This window comes from Melopsittacus undulatus, chromosome 7, assembly GCF_012275295.1.
Source record: "Melopsittacus undulatus isolate bMelUnd1 chromosome 7, bMelUnd1.mat.Z, whole genome shotgun sequence".
Lineage (NCBI taxonomy): Eukaryota > Metazoa > Chordata > Aves > Psittaciformes > Psittaculidae > Melopsittacus > Melopsittacus undulatus.
In genome coordinates, this window is record NC_047533.1 from 41,734,792 (window position 1) to 41,759,326 (window position 24,535).

A 24,535-nucleotide genomic window follows, 5' to 3' on the forward strand; every position below is an offset into this window, starting at 1 on the left:
ATTTATTGCATCATAAGTGAACATGCTATTTAAGAACATCCTTTAAAGAATTTTAATGGATTTTTGCTGATATATGCACAGTGTTGGCATAAATTTCTCTGGTTTGTACATCTGTGTGCTGAAGGTTGTAAAAATAAGTCGGTGGTAAAGATATGTGCTGGGTAATTAAAATGCTGGCATGTAAAGCAGAAACTTAGCAAAAGAATGACTGAACTGTTACAGCAATATTTCATAAAGTTTCACAGCCAACTTTCCTTAAAGAAGTATATTCTGTGATCTCAACATCTAGGTTGTGTATATAGGTGTGTATTTTATACACACCAGAAAAGAATTTTGTATATCTATCTGAATCAATAGTTCCTATATGCTGTCTGGTGATGATTAACAGAGCAAAAACTCCTTTGGAGCCTTGTATTCATCTTTTCCCGTAGCAAAGCAAGGTCCTGTTCATAGGCAGGAATCTTGAAAGCACTAAGCTGTCAAACTTACAAAAAAAATAAATCTAATCAATCAGGCTCAATTTGTGATAAAGGGCTGAGAACTAAAAGGATTTGGTCAAGTAGCAGCCATCCTTCCTCTCCATTTCCAGATAGCCATAAGTATTGTTCTGTAATGAAGGCCATTTATCTACTAAAGGACTAGAAAGTTGAGAAAAGCTGCGTATGTACATTCTGTAGGTGTCTGAGCAGCTGAAACTGCAGCTATTAAGCACAGACAGCGTTGGGCTACAACTTGTAAATAGATCAGTATAGATTTAGCAAGGTTTTTCTAGTGGGGTTTTTCATTCAACTCATTTCTTATGTAAACAAATTTTACTCTAAGAAGTAGTTCAGCCCTGTAAATAGTCTGATGGGGGAAATTTTGACAAGTTCGGATTGTGTGAAAAAAGGAAATCAGAATGGAAGTTCTGACTTGGTTTAGATAAGTTTTAAGTCTATACTTTGTATCCCTACCTCAGTTCTGTTCACACAACATATTTTGCAAAAACATTATTTACAATTTATTTTCTATAATTTGAGATAATTATCTTGTACATGTTGGATAAATAGAGCAAAGGACAAAGACACACAGAATTCTGAGTCAATAGTAATGGCTGAGCAACATATTACAGTTATCCCACCCAAGTCTTTAAAAGATATTTGAGCAGTTAGCCAAGAGTCTGTTTCAATAGCTGTCAGGCACACATGTATCTTAAAGACTGTGATTGTGAATTTAGGTAGCACTAATTTCTTTTAAGCTAGTTTCTTCTGGCTAAACAAATAATGAAGAGCTAAGTTGCACCAAAGAGCATTCAAGCTAATGAAAACCATGCCTTTGGTTATTTTCTCTGAACCTTAATTCCATTTGAAGTTTGTTTTTATTCTCATTACATATGTCATGGTAATAAAGTTAGAAGAGGCCATTTGATTATTTAGTTTGAGCTTCTGCATAATGTAAGCTCTTAATGTCTCCCTGTTATTTATATGTTTACCTTGTAACTTCTGTACAATGAAAGCACAAATAGAATGTATAATGCATATAGTGTTTTCGTGTAAAAGTATAAAGTATCCTTCATTTCAAATTTGCAGTATCACTTTATTTTAGGTTTGAATTTTAGCTCTTAAAATAATTTTACACAATTCTGGCAGTAGTAGAAAAAAACACTTTTGGGTACATAGATTAATTGTCTAATTCCTAAATAGTTTAAATGCTAAGCCTGTAAAATAAATTATGTATAGCTTGAATTTAAAGGAACATAGAATAATAGTTTCCCTTTGGGTAACAGCTTTAATTTTAAAAGAAAATTATGAGGTTTATGTAACTCTCATCTGGAAATGCATTTGTTAACAAAATAGCTATTCAGTGTTTTGAAACTTTAGTTCTGCCTAAGTTACAGGCTCAGTGAAAAGTCAGCATACAGCCAGTTTACACTTAGGAACTAAGCCCCTAATGCACCTTGTTTGGCTGGGTTAGTAAAGAAATGACTGCAAACTAATTCTTGTAAAATGTGTCTCGAAAAATTAATGTGTGCAAGATAGTTATGTGTATTTTCTTCTCCCATCCTCTGCCATGGGATATAAGATCGTGTACAGGTACCATCACAGATATTGAAACCTTCTTAACAGCTTTCCAGAGCTTCATTTATTTATTTTTTATTCAGCAAAGCAACTTCGTTCTGCTTTCCCAATATTGTAGATTTATTTTCTCATTGCTCTAGGCTACATTATGGAAGAATAGTGAAGCTGCTGGTTTTGATCCACAGATCTTCTGCTTAAACGTTGAAATGTCTTCCTCCCCCTGCTTGTAGACTTGGCAGCCTCAGTGCTATGCTGTAGGCAATCTTTCACAGGGTGTCTGTGCCAGGTTGCCTCCTCCTGATACACATCAGGTCCACCTGTGCTATGAAGAATGTTGCCCTTCTTCCCTAACCTGGTCAGTAGGAAGGCAACCTCACCAGACTGGCCTCGCCAATCTGTGCTGTTGTTGCTACTTCTCTATTTTGAAATAACATTTCTCCCCACCCCCACCTCTCAAGCTCCCCATGCCAATTTGACACTTCAGAAATTCATTAATGCTCTGGTGCTTTGTTGTGTTTTTCTGGGGTGGGGATGGGAGGGAGTTATTAGTTGTTGAGGTGAACTTCCTTAACTTCAGGTGTTTGGTTAAGCCTTCTGCTCACTGTAGAGCTTTCTCTGCGTTCACAGAGATGCTTCCTAATAAAGCTGTCACGGGGTTCGATGGGTGAATGTTTTTCTGATGTGATAAGGGGTCTGTTTGGAAGGGGGGAGCATCACAAAGATGTTTGGACATGTGCCACAGAAGAAAACCATCCCATTTTGATATTAGGACACTGATCATTTAATGCAAAATCACAATGTGAAAAGCTCTGTATCCCATTGCAAGGTAACAACAGTTCTGGGACCAATCTCTATAATAGTGTCTGCTTACATCTGTAGGGACTTTTTTTTCTCCTAAGTTACACAGCTATCTGGTTCAAAGGGATAGTGAAAAAGGAAAAAGAGGAAGGATCATAACTTTTTAACACCTGCAGTGTGTGTATACACTGTCCCATATGCATGACTCCAGAGTACTCAAAACTGTTCTCTAATCCTTTTAACTGTGTAACTCCAAAGAGGTATTGTAGAAACTTCTTATAATTTTTTATACTGGATATTTTCACCTTGGGTTAGATCCTGCTAACTTTGAGGTTGTTATTGGCATTACTTACAGGCCAAGAACTATTCAGCTCTTAGAAAGAGCACTGATATTTTTCTTAAAGGTTTTCCCATGCATAAAAGGGAAAAATTGTGTTATTTCTGTTGGTTCACCTTCAGACCACGTAGCAAATTCAAACAGAAATAACTAAGTGAAGAGAAATTGCTAAGTGGAAGAAGGGAATAAGGAATATGTCTCTGAGCCTCAATCTGAAAGGTCACATACCTGGTGTCTTATGAATGTCAAGTCTGAAAATGAAAAAGCAGTGAACATAAACCAGTGCGTTTGCATTGCTGGTCGGCAAGTTCCCTCACTAGCTCTTGCTGTCCTTCCTGTCAGGATCTGTCACTGTGAGGGAGATGATGAAAGTCCCCTCATCACACCGTGTCGCTGCACAGGGACCCTGCGCTTTGTTCATCAGGCCTGTCTGCACCAATGGATTAAGAGCTCAGACACACGCTGTTGTGAGCTCTGCAAGTACGACTTTATAATGGAGACCAAGCTCAAACCTCTTCGGAAGGTATGTTGCTTTTGAATTTCATTATCCTTCAGTGTCAAATAGCCACAATGGCAGTGCAAATCACTGGCCCAATTAAAGAAACATCTGCTTGTCCAAAATAGTTTTGTATTTGCTGTTGTTCAGTCATGGTGATTTTATGTCTACATTTAAATTAGTTAATTTACAGCAGCAGAGGATTTTGACTGAAGAATCTTTCAGAACACATGCAATGTAAGTGCACAAATAACAGTTTTTAGTGTTTAGAATTTTTATCTGCAGCTTTTTGTTACTGGCTCATCTGCATATTTTTAAGCCAAAAAGGAATTTTTCTCATCAAGTTTTGCTCCTGGATAACACAGACAGTTCACTCAGTAATTTTTACATTGAGCCTATAACTTCTAGTTGAGAATGATATACCAATGTGGAGACAGCAATTATGAAGTAACAACATCAGTCAATTTAGCAGCATCTGTTCTGTTACACTTGTGGGCAAATTAATCACTCGTACATTAAGGTTAGTTGATAGAATATAAACTACAGGGTGACCTTACATCCTGAAAGTCAAATGTACATTATCTGTGCTCATCTGTTTTCCAGGATAAATCAATATAATGGTACACAGGTTGGCAGTATAGGGATGGTAAGGAGTTTGTCAAACAAATGTGGGGTTTATTTTCTTTGGAGTGAATTATTTATTCTTTAATATCTCTTTAAAAATGCTCTCATAATTTTGGGGTTTTATCTTTGAAATTTGAGTCAATCTAGAACAGGGCAAGTTTTGATTTAGAAGAAATTTCAGTGTAAGAGACCTTGAAAAACATGTTGAAACTATTAGCTTATAGCTAGTATATGGCTACATAGTAATGTTTTGATGGCAAAAGACATTTTGATTTTGTAAGCCTCACAGAGGTAGCAGCAGTTCAGAGAAAGGAGAGCAAATGGAATTCCTTCTCATTTCCCATTCAGAGAAACTTTCTAGTCAGTTCCTGATGATAACCACTTTTGAAGAGAGAATTAGGATTGGTTTGACAAGCAGAGCTTGTGATAGGAAAGGACAGACTTCTCAAGTACCAAATAGATCTTTCCAGGGAGACTGAAAATTGAAACAGATGTAAATAAAAAAAGGATGACTGACGACTTAATTATATTGACTTAGGGCTTAGTAATTGCAGATAAATTTTAACTAATGTGACAAGAAAGAGATAACTGTATAAAATCCCCTTCCTGGTGTATGTCTTTTGGGTTTTTTTTTCTGAAAACAGGTTTTTATTTCAGTGTTTCCTAAACAAAAGACGTCAGATTTAGTTCCTGTAGAAGAGTACATATTTAGTTCCATATGAAACTTATTTTATTAAAACAAAAAGAAAGAAAAAAGAAGGAAACTATTTTCCCTACAGTGTAAGTTTCAGACCTGCTCCAGAAGATGTCATTTACATGGCCATTAGACCTGCATTGAATTGACATTTTAGAAGTGAAAGGGCCACATCTCTCAACCAGTTTTCATTTTAATCTCTACTCTCTACTCATGATGTGAGATTCTAAAGTTTTGTTCTTTCTTGTGCATTGCAAAATACAGACTACAGAATTTAATTACATGCATCTATACTTTTGTTTTTGCAGTACCACAAAAGCAGAATTTAAATATATACCAAACTATTTGATTTGAGTGGTATATTACCATCTTTATTCATGCCTCAGCCTTTCATGCATCCTCAATGTTTCCTAACAGCTTTTTATCAAAATCTCACAGCAAAAACATATAGTGAAAACGTTTGAATATTATATCATACTGCTGTTAGCACCCATAAGTGATAATGTGCAGCATACTGTTAGCATAAATCAAGATACCTTTACTAAATCAATAGGCTTGTGCCAATATGCTCCGCTTACTTAGTTACAGAATCCTTGAAAGCACCAGACATCAAATAAAAGTTTAATCATTTTAGTGAGTCTCTGCCTTGAAGTAATCCTTTTAAGCATTGATCAACAGGTATTGCACGTGTTTCATATATTTGAGCAGGTCTAATTATTTGGTTGAATATAAAATTAGAAATTAAATATTAAGCATTGCTTAGTGTGTCTGTTTTATTTCTCATGGTCTCTGTTATGTCTATCTATGGTTATAGTAATACAGTTACATTTGTAGCTTTACCTTTCAGCATTTGCAATCCATAATGCAGAATTTCTCATTTATAAAGTGACTTTATTTGTTATGAGTTAGAAAGTGGCAAGAAGCTTGTGGGAGTTCCTTATTGAGCTTTCTCAGATAATAACTTCATCCTGAGAAAATCATTTCCTCTTTAAAAGGATATAATCCTCGTAAAGTAACAACCTGCATTTCATATCTTTTGAATTTGGTGTTTGAAGTGTAGTAGAAACAGGAACTGAATGAAAATACTGTGAGTATGAGATGGATTAAAGTGTCAGATTAAAAGATGTTCAAAATGCAGGAATGTCTTCAAATGGAGATTTCTCCACAAGGTCTTGCTAAACTCCAGAATCATAGAATCATAGAATAGTTAGGATTGGAAAGGACCTTAAGATCAATTTTGCTGTCCAGTTAAGGTGTCTGGTATCTGATGAGATGTGTTACTTCGATGCATTATCCCAGCAGATTATTCTGTGGTGTTGGATGTCTGTTTTCTCTCCTGATTTTATTTAATCCTTGTTAATAATTTGGTTTTGTGAGGCATTAGCAATATTGCACATTGTAGCCATGTAGTTACTCTTGGTCATTAAGGAAGAGCAAGTTAGTGTTTTGTTCAGGGAAGGATTATGTACCAGTTAAGGTTGATTTTCTTTCTGAAAGAAAAAGTATAAGAATTCATCCCTTTCAACACTGGGAGTGTTCTTTTTTATAACAGAATAATAAGAGTGATAAAATGTCTGTGTCAGCTTTAACTCCTTTACAGGATCAAAAGTTTTAAGTCCCAGTTGGAGGCACGTGGTTTAGAACTTTCCAGAGCAGGGTATTTAGGTTCTGGAGAGAAGTTTCAGAACACACTAACTCAAATTTCCATGCAAAGCAAAACTCAGTTCAAGCATATCAGTGCCCCTTTGTGGTCAGATTAGTGATTAACTGGTTAAATCAGTTTGGGAAAGATTTCAGAGGTTTGGTGTAATGCTGATTATACTATTGGACCAAAAGCAAATATTTAGTTTTACTGTAGTAAGTTAAAGATACTGTGTCTGCAACAGGACCATCAGAACGGTAAGAGCTGTGTATCCAAGTAAGATGTGTATGCGCCAACAGACAGTTTCTGGGTAATGCCCATCTGCAAAGCAGAGGAATCAGCAATTCCACAGGCTCCTTAATAAAAATAATAAATTGAATCCCCTATGGAAGGAACGGAAGAAAATCAGAATGCGGCTTTGAGAGCTTTGATAGATGAAACAAAAGTCTTAATTAAATCTTTAAGTAACATTTCTCTTGTAGACTTGTTGTTTCACTTTGGAGGAGGGACACATCTGTTTCTGCTCTCCTTATTGGAGACTGCACAGGGGACTATTTTTTACAAAACAGTTGTCATCTGCACCATTTTAAATCCAGTTGTCAGAGCACTTAGGTAATGTGTGAGAGAGCCAGATTCAGCTCTCTTCTCTGTGCTCAACATAGTCCTAGAAAAGACTGCCTGGGGAATTTCATTCATAACTGGATGCTTTGTGGATAAATGTTTTTTTTTTTAATAAAATCTGGTAGCATGCAGGAAAAGTTCAGTGACAGCGAAGTATGCTAAGGGTGTTTATTTTTGGTTAAGTACTACCTGTGTAATTCATATTTACATTTCTTACTTATGAATACGGTGGTCACTGCCAAAACCGATATAGCCTGCAGAGACATCTTTGTGAAATCCTGCTATGAAATCAGAAGTGGTCACCATTGGAAACCATTTCTCCTACCAAAGTAGACTCCCAGAACCAGAAGCAACCTGCAGAGTCTCTCAGGAAAATAAAAAGAGAAACTTGGAGAACTTGTTATTGTAATGCTTGCTGTTCACTTCTTATTGCCCTGTGCTGTGAAGTATGAACCATCTGGCTTTTTCATCAGTTTTCTAATAAGGCTCATGGTAAGAAGTGATAGCTAATATTGCATAGGTCAGGTAGCATTGACTTGCTGTGGGATTCATTGCCTTGTAACCCAATTTGGTGGATACTTTGCAATCTTTAACATAGAAGATCCTACATTTCCTTTTAACTTCTTGTGCAGCTACACAGTGTTGTCAAGGCAACCTGCTCTAGTGTTATCTTTTTTCCAGTAAACTGTCTCAAAACATTGCTAGCCACAAATCATTTCTTGTAATATGTGGGGTCAGACACTTCACTAGTATGCACAAAGGCACAAAGCTATTACTTTCTTATTGGCTATCATGTCATTATAGTGAATAACTTTGTGCTCGAGGGAGAATGTGTATATTAAAGCTTTTAAAGTAAAAATAATTCTATAGCATTTATATCCTATTGTGACGCCTCAAGGATGCAAAGGACTACATTGTTCAGACAGTTGTATTCCCAATTTGTGAGAGAGAGTAATAGAACTCTACTGCTAATTTATCTGTATATAGACCGCATGTTGTAGTTTGCAGAGTAATGTTGTCATGCATTTTGTGCCGGAACAAGAATAATAGACCTTAGCTTTCTTGTAATGGTAGAATTTGGGTTAGCTTTATACCTCTGTATTTATTTCTCTTTCATTCAATATGGCTTTTATTAACACAGCTGTTCCAGTTCCCATGGAACTCTGACAACAGATTCTGACCTCATGTACCGCATACCTTAAAACCATCATAACATCCCCTTTGGCTTGCAAAAAGCTGTCTTGCTGTGATACTTTGCATTTGTGATGCTATTGTCGTTGCTTTGAACATGCATTCTTTTTAGAAGTAAACAGAAAAAAATCTTACACCATAACATGAAATTAAAACTGTCATCTTCTAATTAGCTGCTAGTAATCAAAGTTGCTCCTTCTGTTGCTTGGTAGCATGTACAAAAGCAAAAGGAATTCAGGAGACTGGCCAGATCTGGCTATTAGTGGTGTTACCCACTTTTGCACAGTACCATGAACATCAGGTCTGGAAGGTACAAATCCTTCTGTGCTTTCTGAGGCTGAGAGAAACAGTTTGGTCTGAGCTGGTTTACAACTTGGATCAAAATGTTTCATTTCCATTTCAACTAGTGGGTCCTACCCTATCTTGCAGTTCAGCAGCCTCTCATTTACTTTGTAAGAGCTTGGATTATTCTCGTCTCCCTTTTTTACACAAAATGTATAGCTACTAATATATCATTTTAAAAGCATAATCAACCCAAGAATTGACCTAAACCAGTCATTGTAATTCATGGACTTCTGTAAAAATTACATTTCTGCTGTTTAAGTTTGAAGCTAGGGATTTTACCAGCTCTAATGGGACTGGGCTGCTACTCATGTTCTGATCTGATTAATGTAAATATTAATTTCTCACATAACTAACATGTACAATTTTATAGTGATATTTGCCTCAAATTTATTTGACTGAGACCTATTGATGTGAGATGATCTGAATGGAGTTTTAGTTCACAGGCTGATGCTGGAAGGTGAAAGGCATGCAAAAAAAAGCCTTCTCTCAAACACAGGAACATAGTGATATTCTCTTGAACATAGCAGTATGGTACTTGATCTAAATTATGATCTAATGAAATAATAATCAGTTTATTCAGTATATCTTATGATTTAATGTTATTTTAATTTTCTTCATGTAGTTTTTTATTAAAATTATTTGGGAAAAAGAATGAGATTTTTTTTTCTCCAGGAATTATTCAGATCTTTATTCATCTTTATTGATTTATATCTGTCAAAATTGGAATGTAAAGCATTTGTTGGAGGTCTTCCAGACAGAATAGCTTCCCTCAGCTCTTTGCCAGAGCACTAGACTGTAGTTTTATGTTAATTACCGTAGTCTTTCCTCATCACCAATTTCATTTATTTCATTTTTATTTAATTGGATCAAAAGAATCTCTCTTGTGGGAAAATTAAAAGACAGGGAAAGTAACTGTAGCTATTCACTGAGAAATCAGTAATCTTGTTAAATTCATATTTATAGCTAATGAAGCACATTGGCTCCTTTTTTTTAATCTTTGTTACATGGCAGTTCAGATAGATGCATATATACTGTATATACAATTGCAAAAATAAGATGCATCTAGATGTGTTTAAACAGCAATGTATTTAAAATGACCAGGATTTTGGTATACATTTAAACTAAGCTACATCATTGTGATGATTCAGACTGCTTTGGTTAAGGGAAACTCAGAAGTCAAGTTACATTTGGTAACAATGTAGGTCAGTTGCTTTTACAACTTCAGGGAAAAAAAAGACCATTTAAAAAAATTAGTATTCAGGTTCACTTGTACTATTAAATTAGTGAGTGATGGGGGAGAGAACTGATAAAAGCACCTTTGATCTATAGAGATAGAAAATGAGTTTAAAAGACATGCAAGATGTTCATGAGGTTCATCCAACAGTACCAAATGGCTATTCTTCATTCAATGACCTTCAGATATTCTGAAAAAACAGCTTTCTGTTTCCAGTCAACTGTACTCCTTTTCACACAAGACTCCTTAGCCTGCAAGGGGACCTTTGTACCTTTCCTTCCTCCACTTGCTGCTCTTCTTCTCTCTGTTCCTGTTAAGATGCTGAAGGGCTTTGGGCTATAGTGATGTAACACACGCTTCTGTAGGCCAGGTTGCGCATCAAGTTCCCCAGGTAGTTCCCCTGGCTTTAGGTTTTTATTCTGTAAGACACAAACTGGAACTCTAAGGAATTTTACCTATTGGAAAGATTGTTTAAACTAGTTACGTATTAAATGGGAGAATCAAGGACATGATCAACAAACAAAAAAGACAAAGCACACATAGCACAAGGCAGTAATAAAAATTTTCATGCTTGCACTGTTTTAAGAGAAAGCAAATCTAGATGAAAAATATTTTCTAAGTAAGTGGACGATGGAATAACTAATATTCTGTTGTAACTCCCAGAGAAGACTCTGTACACCATTTATAACTACGGCTAAATAAACAGAAAGTATATTTGTTGATTTAGCTTTTTATGTGTCACCAGTTTTATTTCATCAACTCTAATTTTAAAATGCGTGCTTCGAGATACTTCCCAGCAGGCTAAACAATTTGATATCGAGGAAATTAAGCAGTGTGATAAATACTGAGCAGAAGGTGATGCAAGAAAAGACTGTAACAAAACTGTGACCATATATTATAATAACTATGTCTTAGGTGCCTAAGAGGAATTTCACTTTAATTGGACAGGCCTAAAGAAATTTGGAGAAGCGTGCCAAGACTATGTAATAGGATGTTGATTTCCAGCATGTTGCTATATCCATCCTTCTGTCTAATTCCTCTCCTTTTCCTATTTCTACCATGCTATCCCAGCCTTCTGTCCACATCCATCACACTGTTTAAGGCTAAAATACAATCAGATATGCAAAGGGAGCCCATGCTCTGGAGACAGAAACTTTGGTACAGACTGTTGGGAGATGGGTTGTTATGGCTTCTGTAGTGGAGGAAGGGCTCATCTTTGCTTCGACCCTGAAACAATCCATCTCAAATCTAGCACGGAGCATGTGTCATGGCTTCTCTTGTATTGCCTGTAGAGTACACAATACAAAATGCAGCGCTCCCCCCTGCTTTGTTTGGAAAATGGAATCTCAACTGGCCTTGCAGCAAAATTATGATCTGTGCTTTGTGGTATGGTAGTTAGATTGGTTGATTATTTTCTTTCATGTGCAGTTTTGGGGGGATTTTTTTGTGTTCCTAAGTTGTTATTTGAGGGCTGGACTGTGATTTATAGGCATTTACTACTTAGTGACTGCAGGAGAATGTCTGGTGTTCAAATAGGTGTGCTGCTCTTTTGGAAAGACAGAGAGAGAGGTTGAGACAACTAGCTGCAAAGAGAGTAAAAGTGACACACGAACCAGATCCTTTCAATAGAATGATTGTAGAAATACTGTAGGAAGAGCAAGTAAAAGCATCTATTCTTGTTCTTAACTGTGATAGAAATTAGTGGAGACATAGATTCTAGCCCCTTTTTTCCTTGCTTCTTTATGAGTTGCCCATATGTAGCTTGGTTGTTTTTTTTTATTTTTATTTTTGAGTAATAAATATGCCCAGTCACCTAATATAAATATTTTCTAGAGTTCTAGATATGTGTCTCATGTTTTCAGTACCAGATATTATCCATAGTTTTGCATTGTGGTGATAATTCATTCCCGACCAGTGGTTTAGTGTTTCACCTGCAGTTTATCTGTCAGGATCATCTTTTTAGATGAGGGAGATGAAGTGTACTGTGCTAGGATATAACGATCCTTTTCTTAAATAGCTTACAAGGCAAGAAGAGAAACAGCAGTTGTAAAAAGGAAGTTCATGATAGCACCAAAGTCTGATCATGTAGACTTCTAATGAACAAAGAACTGGTTAATGTTGTATCAGCATTCAAAGAGGATGCTTGGAAAATAAACATTTGGTAGAGTATTTTCACATTCTATATGTTGATGCAATAATTTCTAGCAGATGGGAGCTAGGAAGAAGTACCCAATATGGAGAGATTATGCTATAATTACTTGCCTGGGGGTTTCTTGCACATTTCTCTGAAGCATCTGGTGTTGGCCGCTGGCTGAGACAGACCATTGGATGAGAGGGACACAAGGTCTCACTAGTCCTGTATTTCCAAAGCATAGCATTTTTTTTCTTCTTTATTCTGTGTTGGGATGATGAGGATGCAGATACTGAAGTTCTAGTTGTAAATTACAAGTTTTCTCAATGGTACTTTCAGATTGCAAAAACATCTACTTCATTTTAGAAATTGTCTTCTCTAATTGCTTAATACCCCCATTTCACACTTTTTAAGGGTCTGCTAATTGATGACATACACAGCTAAAAAATCGCCTAAGTTTGTGAAGAGTGCATCCTGATTATATCGCTCAAGTCCAGCTCTTTTAACTGTCAGTTATTAAAGATTGGTTTTGATAAAACTGAACTATTAGTCTTTGCAGATGATAATCTTAAAGTGTTTATCAAAATGAGATTTTCCATTATGTGATTCTTTTATTACTCTAGGCCTGCATATCCCACATAAAGGCAAATTAAAGTGTGCTTGTCTTTAGATATGCACCCATTTCTGGTTCAGTTTTAAACTTTTAACAGGTGTTTTAAATACACCATAGATATTCATTTGAATTTCAGAGGGCTTTATTTACTATCACCTGGGGACAGAAATAGATTTTAGGCAAACTTCAAACAGGTTTGCCAGAAAAGGATTTGTACCAGCTCATCTAATGAGCTAAATAGATCAAGGTAGGGTTGTGCATTGATATGGCTCTATGATGCACCCTACAAGTTGGGATTTTTTAAATTGCTTTTGTTTTTGTGTACTATGGCTAATGTTACAGGTCTTCTAATCTTGATCCTTACAAGAGTTTTTTTTTTTTTCTCTGGGATGTACCTTTTGATGACAAGCAACAACAAATACATTTTCTTTGCTTTTATGAACCTGCTCAGTTGTTTGTCTCTAAAAGTGCTCTGGATGTGTTTGGGGAAAAGAACACAAAGGAGGTGTTTTCAGGGGCCAATCCCTTTTCTTTTTAGCCATCAGACCTGACACATTCTGTTGGACTGCATGAGGGGCGCTTCTTATGTTGGAGAAGAGTGCAGTGAGGCACGCATCGTCCCTCAGGTACACTCTAGCCACATGTTTAGGGTGGCATGGAGTGGCTTTTAGTCAAATTACAAGGTTTGAGGTCTCATCTCTCATCAGCACTTCAAATCTGCAGGAGGCTATTTTGTTCTCCCAATGTGTGTGGAGCCCTGTTGTCCTTTATTACTATTATTTCTCCCTCATCCACCTGCTGAACAAATTCCCTTCCTGCAAACTACTGTTACAGCTGCTTTCCTCCAGCTGATAATGAACAGGTTACTGTGGAGACTGAACCAATTAGTACTGCAGCAAGTGACCAGAAAAGCCTGCCTAAACCACTCAGTATACTCTAAGCTACATGTTCAGACTACTGACATATCTTGAGTGCTTGGCTCACTTCATCATACACTGCCCCAGTTCTTTAAAGCTTTTTTCAGAAGTGCTGGGTAGATCATTCAGGCCTGGTTTGAGAGAAGAAAGATGGTTTTTGTGTATTCCTAGTTTGTGTGCAGAGTGCAGTTTCTACGACAGCCCTTAGTAAATTATTTTAGCCTTCATTTTGCAGGCATGGCTATTCCAAAGTAGAGGTTGGCGCAAGGTCTTTCTTTAGATTGTAGAAAGAATCCAGGAAATGTTGCGTGATGACTTTAGCTCTAGGTGAGAGCAGAAGGACATCCTTCCAGCTGTGGGTACTGTTTACATTCCATTTGTTGTCATTTTTTTGCTAAATGATGGATAGAAATATGTCAGAATGGGAAAAAATATTTAATATTAGCAATGTCATGGCTGTATAAGATTCCTCTGTCAAATCTCCTTATCTGCAATTTTTAAAATCGGGGCTCCTGAAAATACCCAGGAGTTAGAAGTCCAAGCATTTATAGCATGTTTCAAAGCAGCCCATTAACTTCATCTTCAATTTGGCATTGTCAGTGATGAGCTCCTGTGAGAGTTGTAGAGGTTTGAACCTACAAACCTGCAGCAGATATGGAGTTGCTTCAGGACATCTATGTAGATGAACTGTCATGGCCAATGTGAGGGAAGATTACCACTAGCAGGAGGCAATGTGTGGACACAAAATGGTGGATGGGGGCAGGCAGGCAATCAACCTACAATCTGAAAGGGGGGGAAAGGAACACAAGCAGCAGTCTGCACGGTGCAATTCTGTGATGTGGTAATAGCTTTTGTGTATGAATCAGTGTGAATCTTTTGGTTCTGCATTGGGCAGTCATGAAACCACTTTGCAGAAAGCTTAAGTATGGGAGGGAATTAAAATTGCAGATTTGCTTCTGTTAAGAAGAGAGGCTGTATTGGGATCTCTAGGATATGAAGCAGACAATCTGTTTTCAGAGGATATTAAGAAAATATCCATCTTTAGTTGTTGATACTGATTACCCAACCTTCTATTAGAAGTGACGTCCAGGGAGGTAGATTTTGGTCCTTTAAAATAAACACCAGGGATTTTATGAGACTATGTTACAGGAAAGGGAAGTGGTTGGTTGCATATGATTTAGATGTTCCCTGTGAGTAGGCTATATTTTATTTTGGTTTTGTTTTGATTTTCTTTAACTTTACCCAGAAGACTCATGACTGCATTTTGTAATTGCAAGAGTGGGTTTTGAAATCAGTAACCATTCCCTTAAAATTTCAGAGTCTTTAAGAACCAAAACCAGAGCACGAGGTAGAAACCTTAGAACAGTGTTTTACAGCTGCCACTTTCAAGATTATTCCAAATTTATCCAGCAGTAAAGCTCAGGAATTCAGGCTGAGGTGCACATAGTTTTTTAGCAGTAGCTGTAAGTGGTGTTTGGGGTGGGAGGACTGTTTCTTGTCACATTTACAATCCACCTTCTTTCCTTCTGCAGTTCATTCTTCCTGGTAGGAGCCTCTGAAGCAGGCAGACAGTCTCCTGTCACCCTCCTGTGGTTTGCAGAGCACACTGCAAGTGTAATGTTCAGAAAGCTCATTCAGAAAATAGAAAGGGGGCTGGGGCTATTTCAAGCTTTCTTCTTAGGACATGTATCGTTGCGTTGTGTGTGGGGGGGGTTTGGGCGACTTGTGTAAAAGATGTTGCAGTCTTTAGATGTTAGAGTGTTTTGGCACACCTGTTGTGGCATACCTGTTCTGTGGAGCATAACGGTATTCAGACAATTGCTTGCATTTGCAAGACATTAAACCATCTGCATCTCTCATGATTTCCTGTCTGTGTCTGTATTGCTGTCAGGATTAAGGAATCTCTGGGTGAGGACAATTAGATGTACAACAGTGGAGGGGTGCTTCAGAGGTGGTCAGGCAAAAGTTACAGTGTTTGGGTGTCTATCAATTTAGAGTCTCAATAATTTGGAAGTCATTATAAATGTCTCCTCTAGCTGTTACAGTCTCTTTCATTTCTTTTCCCCCTTCAAGTCTCTTTATGTGTATTAACATATGGGTTTCCAAGGAAAATTGCATTTGGGCACTTATTTTTGTGTTTTTCTGTTCTTGGTGGCTCTGATATTCTATCCATGGCATGTGAGAGCATCACAGAATCATAGAATAGTTAGGGTTGGAAAGGACCTTAAGATCATCTAGTTCCGACCCCCCTGCCATGGGTAGGGACACCTCACACTAAACCATATCACCCAAGGCTCTGGTCCAACCTGGTCTTGAACACTGCCAGGGATGGAGCATTCACAACTTCCTTGGGGGTCATCACCCTGATGGTTGCACATTTTTCTGGAGCACTGATGAAGATGATAAAAGATGATGCATTTTATTTTACCTTGTTGTCATGAATGTAGAACTCATGCCATGAGAACTGCAGAACCTTCCAAATACAGCAGGGTGAATTTCTGAGTTGTTAAGGAGGCATTGGTATGCTCTGTAACATGGTAGCACCTGCCGAACTTATCCACATAACTTTAAGGTATATTGAGTCCTAAAGTACAAGTGGGTAATGGTTTCACTGCTCAATATATTGTGGCCTTTGCTGTGGATATTCGAGCAATTTTTTATTTCCCTACCTATGCTTTTATCCAAGAAAGTCTGTGCTAACAGAAACAATTAAATTTTTTATTTAAGCCAACTGGAAATATTCTAAAATCGTGAATTGCCTTTTTCTGCTCCAGGACACCATAAATTGTTGCCTTATCTACTAACATCAGTTGTCTACTAGGGAGTGACAGTAGTCATATAGTACTCTCTGTTCAGCCAAGCTAAAATACATGAGTAGGACAGATAAATTGCTGTGGCTACCACAGGAATCACCAGGTGAAAAGCGCAAAGTTTAACTGAACTTCCCCTTCTGAGTTCCGCCCATCATGACTGGAGTTGAGATGAGAACTGGGACTGCAGCTGTGGCAGGGCAGAACAAAAGCACACCTCTTTTACTCTTTAAGAGCATTAATTGCTCCCAAGTACTTTGATCCCCCCCGTGTCTGTGTGAGCAGGTCTCTAGGTCCTTTCTTGCATCCCAGTGGGACTCTACACAGTCCTCCAGTTCCATAATGACCAGCGTCCTGGTGGCCTCTCTGAGTCCCCTGCCAGCCAGCTTATTTCTGGTGGTAGACTAGACACACAGGCATGCTGTCTGGTGGGAGAAGTAAAGGGGCCAGAGAAAGGAATCAGAGTCGGGCAGGCCTTCGCTTGCTTTCTGGCTGGATCTGATCACAGGATGTTAGCAAAAAAAGTCTGCTTTAGCCCATTTCTGCTAGCTCCCTCTTCTGATATACCTTTCTTGTCAATCTCAGCAGAAGTCTGTGAGCTTGTTCCTTTATTTACTTATCCTGCCTGTTGGTCATTCAGTTTTGCTTTTTTTTTTTTTTACCCCACTTACAAAATGTTTGCATTTAGAGAAATTGGACCAACCTTCTTCTTTGACTTTAAAATGTCACATGAAATAGCTGTATTTGTCTGGGTGTTCAGATCGACATTAAGACTTTTGTGTATCCAGTGATAGGACAAGGGGCAATGGGTGTAAACTGGAGCATAGGAGGTTCCACGTTAACATCAGGAAGAACTTCTTTACTGTAAGAGTGACAGAGCACTGGAACAGGTTGCCCAGGGGGGTTGTGGAGTCTTCTACGCTGCAGATATTCAAGGCCCCCCTGGACAAGTTCCTGTGTGATATACTCTAGGTTACCCTGCTCTTGCATGGGGGTTGGACTAGATGATCTTTCGAGGTCCCTTCCAACCCTTGGGATTCTGTGTTTCTGTAAGAGTAAAAAGGCTGTAAGGAGACTGGAGGTATACATGACAGTGAAAATTTAGCTCAGAATCTTCTCTCCAGTAGACCAAAATGCATAGCATCAGAGTTGAGATTGCAAAAAAACCTTCTGTTTATAAACACAGTTCATTCTTTGTTATGTTCAGCATTGATTTCTCACAAAGCATCCACAGGTAAATGAAAGGTTAAGGTAAAATCTCTTCTTCCATGTGGACAAAGACCACTTTTTCTTTGGAAAGAAAGCCTTTTGCAAGGCCTGAATTGAATTTTCGCTGCAAAAAGGATGAAAGTCTCTAGGTCAAATGCTGTGTAACCTGGTGACGGTAATGATATGATAAGATTGATGATAATGCCACAGTCTGTTTGCTCAATACTACCTACATGAACTACAATGAATATAAGGTTCTGGGTTTTTTTGTTGGTTTACTTTTTTTCATGCCTCCCATTTTCCGAGACTGCTGTACAGAACCCAGGAAGCTTAGTTTTCATTTCTAAGTAGATGTATCAGAAAATGAAGTATTAGCTAGGAAATAAACTGCTAGCACTGTCTCTTTGTATATAACTCAGGAAATAGTTCAGTTCTTCTATATAATTATGTAAGCCTTGTGACTGTAAAACTCTAGTAAGGGCTAGAAAATGCTCCAGAGATTCTGTTTTGAGGCAACAGCTCTGAAATGTGCAAGTTTAACTGCCACTAAAGACTGAAATTTGTTTGGTCCAGTAACTACTGTTGTAAAACTAGGGGCAGGAAGAAGCATTTCTGAAAGTTAGCCGTCTTGGTGACATTGCATGAACGTTTTAGTGCAGTTGTGCTCCTTCAAAATGTGACAGGACAGCAAGCAGTATTCAGACAAGAACTGCCATACTGGTTCAGGTTCAAGTGTAAGCATCTAGCTTTAATGCTATCTCCAAAACTATACATAAGCAATTTAGGGGAAAATTGTTATTTTCCTATAACAAATCAAAACAAAATATAAAATCCAAGCCAGCCAACAAAAACAACAAAAAAAAGCTCCAAAGCAACCTCAAACAAGGAAAACAAAGCCAAACTCGTACCTTCAAAGCAAATTTATACCACCTCAGTGTGCTGAAGTGGCCAGTGGTTTTGATCCAGGTTTAGCACCTGAAAAAGACTAGGAACCACTGCAGGAGTGCAGTAAAGGTACATGTTGGCAACGAGCAGCTTTCCTGTGCTGGTGGTCTGTGCTAGGGCCTGCACACTGAAGCACAGTTCAGTCTTGCATGAGCACAACTGCAGGGAGGTGGCACTGTTGTATTGTGGTTTGTACTTGTTCCATGTATCAGATGCTAGCGACCAGCTCTGAGATTATTCATTGCAATTGAGGCATTTTGGTTTTAAATGTCATTCTTTCATCTGTTTTTCAAGGTAAGCATTTTAGTAGAGAAGAGGTTTATTTTAAAGAAGTGCTAAAAAAAATACATCTTCACAAGCAAGATGATTAAAAATTGGCCCAAAGAGTTGCATTGTTTAAATGCAGAGAATAGCTTATTTCATCTTAAAATAGCCTTAAGATAGGATTTATTGCCATAATTCACAGATGTATGATGGATTTAGGGCCATAATTCACAAACATGTGCCTGGAAGATCCTTCTTGCATTACCAAGGCAGACTGCTTTCATGTACAATCATTTCCATGTAATCATCTTTTCAAATTTATTGAATTTAATCCTCAATGCTGTTGCATTTCTTATGCTCGTAATTTACTGCTCCATACTGATTCCTCTAAGTTTAAGCAACTGAGAATAGGTGAGAACAGTGTAAGTATTAAAGACTAAAGTCTGGGTTTTCCTAATTCTCTCATCACCAGAAGTGTGCATCAGGTAAAGTTAAAATGAATATTCAGCTTCTTACCTGTCTATTAACATGTTTTGGCTGTGCTATAATAAGATTACTTCAGATGTCATTTGCAAGCAGACAGAAACGGAACTCTTCATTCCTCTGAACCCGTAAAAGTAATATCATTATGAATTTTACAGTGATGATGCACATACTACTCTAATGTGTATTATAAAAATAAAAGGATTTGTTAATTTTATTAATTACTGCTTTTTTTTTCTTTTTGGTAGAAAGAGAATCAGTTTATTGTACTATTTTAAAATTCTAACTTTGATTTATTTTTTTCATTACAGTGGGAGAAACTACAGATGACAACAAGTGAGAGGAGGAAAATAGTTTGTTCAGTCACATTCCACGTAATTGCAATTACCTGTGTTGTTTGGTCATTGTATGTTTTAATTGACAGAACCGCTGAGGAAATTAAACAAGGCAATGATAATGGTAAGTATTTTCTACCTTTCTCAGTCTTGTTGATAATGCAATGGATGGCTTTGAGAGGCAGGTATGTAACCAGTCACATTCTGTTCTTAAATAACAGCTCACTGATACATGGCTACATCAATTGCTTTAATGCAGAAGTAATGAGTGCATCAGTGTTAAAAGCCTGTTATGCCCTGCAGAGAGACCTCTACTTAGTGTAATCATTGCCATGGCTCAACTAGCCTGCTGTTTTTTCTTAGGTTAAACTCCCATTATCTAGATATTTCTGAAGTTCAGACAAAAAGCTGCTGAGTCAAATTCAAACAGCCCAGTGCAAGTTCAGGTCAAAAAATAGTGATTTGTTTATATTACCCACTTGAACCTTGATATCCTGTAAAACATGATAGAGCCCTTTCATCAACAAGCTTCCTCATACAAAGTTCCAAGAGACTGCGTTCCAGTTGTGTTAGTCCTTCATGTAGAACTTAAGAAATATGGAAAGCCATCCCTGCATCCTTTTAAATGGAATTTCACTGTGAATGCCAGTTGGTTTTATTGTGAGGGTGGTCAAACACTGGAGCAGAGAGGTTGTGGAGTCTTCATCTGTGGACATAACAAAAACCCAACTGGCCATGTGTAACAAAATATGTGTTTAACACAACTAGGTTTCTTTGTACCCCATGTGGAAACTGTGTTCCAAACTGAACTACTGTTTTCCATTTCAAATCTAAGTCTGTTTGGTCTTAAATTTAATCTTAAATATGATCATGATGATAAAAGCCTTTGTGTTGCTATCTGAATTAACTTTAAGCGCAGCAGAAGGACAAGGGTCTGTAGCTTTGTGATATGCTCTGAAGTTAACACAGAAAGCAAAACAGGCAGAGCTTTGTGCCTTGATAGATAAATATTTGATGATACTCCTGATGCTTGCCTTTCTTCCCTATGAGAGGAAAATATGTAACAAGCCTCAGTAACTCACAGACGAATGTATACTGTATAGTCTGTTTTGCCTTCTTTCTAGATGGGTAACTTTATTTTCCATATCTCAAAAAAAATGTTGGCAGAGGGGGTGGTACTTTTACAAAATCAAACCTCAGGGAGGAAGAGGACAGGGAAGAGCCATATCTGTTGTTTGCTTTTCTCTTCATTATCTCTCTTTAAATGGGAAATGCTGGGAAAAAGACAGTGAACACAGGAGGAAAAAACACTTTATAAACATCTTTAGAGGAGAAAATCTGAAAGCTCTGAGCACTAGTATTGTTTGTTAATATTGTGTAAGTTCAGATCTTTTTAACATGTATTTTAAAACATTTAAAGGGTTGTTTGATTTTGTTTTTCTCCTTAAGAAAGGATATGATACAAATAAATAAAAGTGTAAGCCTCTTCATTGGTAAAACTGTCACTGGTCAATAGAAAGGACAATTTAAAATCTATTTAAAATATTCTAAAATTTATATGGCACCACTGGTAGGAAATCACGTTTCACATAAATTTGCTCTGCATGAAGAAGAAGGTCTGAGCTTTACCTCTCCTAATAAATCTCAAGTTTGTTAAAATACAGCAATTCTGGAACATACTGCATGATGCAAAATTCACTGTGCCATACTAGTTAAGCAACAAATGACACTTTCTGTATAACCATGGATGAAGCAGCAGCAGCACATCTTTAATATTAAGAAGTGGAAGAAACTCTGAACGAAAGCAGAGCTGTTTATTCAGGCTCTTTCTTCTGAGCTCAGCACTCCAGCTGTGACTTGCCGATTCTAAGTGCCTTTACCCACTGGTAGGCTTAGTCAGATGCTAACCGTACTGTTTTCACATTTAAGAGCAAGAAAGAGACAGTGATATTTAAACCCAGTTATTAAAGGGGAAAATGAGAGAAAGAACACATCACTGGATATGACACCTTGGCAAAGTGTTCTTTGTTACTTCTTCTGATTCCAGGAACAGGGGATTGAAGAAAGGCATGACAAACATTTTGTGAACGAATTTAATGAATACATAAGGGTTTGTCTCTGGCAAGTTCAATTAAGTAGAGTAATAGCAGTTTAGGCAGATACAAAGTGATTTTCAAGGTCTTTGTATGCTTTCATTTTGCTGCAAATTAAAAAAAAACAGCTGGCACCATCACTTAATAGTTACTATTTCAAAGTACTGCTATGACAGAGAAAACTACAGCTATCAATGTTATCAAGCATTGTACTTCCTTTGTGCAAGTAGCCTTTCATTTATTATTTGACCAAATTGTGGTGAAGTCAGTTGAAAGCGGGAGGCAGATGTAGTTTCTTGGCTGGCCTATAGGATAGGAAACTGCTGCTATTTTCTGCTTGAGTCACAACTGCCCCAATAGCATGTACATACCCAGAATTCTTAGCAAGTAAGTGGCTTGTTTTCAAAATATTTTACTGAAACTCAGTGCTTGTTGTTCAATGTATAACAACAGTAATTTATATTAATGTTTTATTTTAAAGGTGTCCTTGAATGGCCATTTTGGACAAAACTCGTTGTGGTGGCCATTGGATTCACGGGGGGCCTGGTCTTCATGTACGTGCAATGTAAGGTGTATGTTCAGCTGTGGCGCAGGTTGAAAGCCTACAACAGAGTGATCTTTGTTCAGAACTGCCCAGACACCACCAAAAAACTGGAGGATAAGAACTCTTTGTGCACTCAGACCTCAGATATCAAGGACGCAGTAGTGGTGCCAGTAGCACAGACAGGTACAAACTCTCAACCAGAAGCTGAAGAAATGATGTCTGAGGTCATGCCAGTTTGACAGAGGCAGCATTATTTCTTTCCTGCAGAATGAGATGTAGTGTTTTGTACACTACAAATGCTAAAAGAGAGCAGAAACGACTGTGCATTTTTTTCAGTTAAAAAGAACAAAAACCACACAAAAAAACAAAATCCTACGAGGAAAATGGATCCAGCAAAGCAACTTGTTACTGTATGGAATGTGACCGTTTGTGAAGTAGTTCCTCAATTAGTCACCAAGTGTAGTAAAGTGGAAGTAAGTGTAGAAAGTGCAATAGAGAACAGGTTTAACAGACAATGCCAAACCAATGTGACAATAGTACTTCTTTTTTTTTTAATTTAAATTTGATGGCTGGGAAAGTAGGAAGAGACCTGATGGAATCATTTTGTTTACAGAAAACAAAAACTTTTAATCTGTTTACTACTAAGAGTTGTGTATTTGCTATTTATCTTCTTCAAGATACACTTCAAGAGGGTACCAGTCAAGTTATATGCATTAACTGAAGCGAAGTACAGAGTTCTATCTTGGTACTCACTCTCTAAGCCTCATATGGTAACAAACATTCATGTGACTGCAGTGGAGCCTGAAAGTTTGGGGAGTGCTGTCAACTGAGGATATTTGAGACATTTGAAGGGTAGTATTGTTCTGAATATGCCTGAATTTTTGAGAAGTAAGTAACTCCAACCAGTATAAACTCATGTCTCCATGAGCTACAGATTTTTTTTAAGTACAGCTGTCTGCAAAACAAAAACAGGAAGGAGAGAATGTGTTAGTACGTATTTAGAAGAGCAGCTCATCTGTTCATTTTTCTTTGTAAGAGTGAATTAGACATAATTTGGATACACAAAGATTTGAGGCAAAACTATAAATGAAAAAAATGCAGTTCAGTGCTGAATCACACAAAAATAAATAGCATATTATCAAAGGTCTGAAAAAGGATGACACATAGGGAAGATGGAAGCCAATTTTGGTTTTATTTCTTAAGATTCATGATAGAGGACAGTAGAGGTAAGAGAATATACCTACATATTTTAACAGAACATTAGTTTTTATCTCCTTGTTCTGAAAAGTTAGTTTTTATCTTCCTGACTGAAAAAATAAATCAGTGGTTTCCCTCTGTACAGGTAAACTTGAGGTGTTAGAGATTTACAGTTCAGTTAACTTCTTTGTGTTTTGAACAATCTCATATAAAAATGAAGTGTGAATAGCATTAAAAGGTGCAATAGATAAATGAATGTAGTTGTAATATGGTGTCCGACAGGGTGAATTATATATAAAGAACCATTTTTGTGATTCACTTCTCATATCTCTGATGTTTACCATCAGGACACAACAGCAAGTATTGGCCTGCAGTAGTTACGTACTGGCATGGACAAGTCTGGGGCCTGAAAGTAACATACACTTAAAAAAAAATAAAGTTCTTTTTTTTATCTTTTATTTAGGTAAAGAAGGAAAAGCAAACAAGGAAATAAAAAAACAGAGTAAAGAGGATAGGAAAGGACAAGTTCTTTCAAAGGGCGAAATCTGCCACAATTACAAGTGAATAGACTTCTACAGAAGCCTTGGTATATTTCCTCTTTACACACTCAAATATCTATAATTAAGTAACAGAATCAGTCCATTCTTGCAATTATCCAGGGTGCTGGGCCTAAGATGTATTAGGGTTCATATATTAGGCATTCCTTTGTGAATGTGTTCACTGGCTTAAGGATCAGGGAACACTGGAAGTGGCAGTATTAGCAAGAAATGTGTCTTTTATCAGACTATTACATTCTTTTATATTGGAATTGTTCATGTAATTTTGCTGTGACTAAGTGTTTGTCATCTGGCTAGACAGAACACAAAATCCTGGGGCTTGGACAGGCCCTCAATACATGTTAGTATTTACTGTAAGTTACTCCAGGTGAATTGGATTAATGTTCAAGTTTTTTCAT

General features: G+C 37.3%; 1 protein-coding gene across 1 annotated transcript in view; it reads left to right on the forward strand.

Annotated features, from left to right (window-relative positions):
* MARCHF1 (membrane associated ring-CH-type finger 1) overlaps nt 1-22,622 on the forward strand; it is a 34,492-nt gene extending 11,870 nt beyond the window's left edge. The window contains exons 2-4 of the mRNA XM_031048819.1: nt 3,535-3,715; nt 19,723-19,870; nt 22,321-22,622. Coding sequence (XP_030904679.1) covers nt 3,535-3,715; nt 19,723-19,870; nt 22,321-22,622 — 631 coding nt within the window. The remainder of the gene's footprint in view (nt 1-3,534; nt 3,716-19,722; nt 19,871-22,320) is intronic.
* The last annotated feature ends 1,913 nt before the right edge of the window (nt 22,623-24,535 follow it).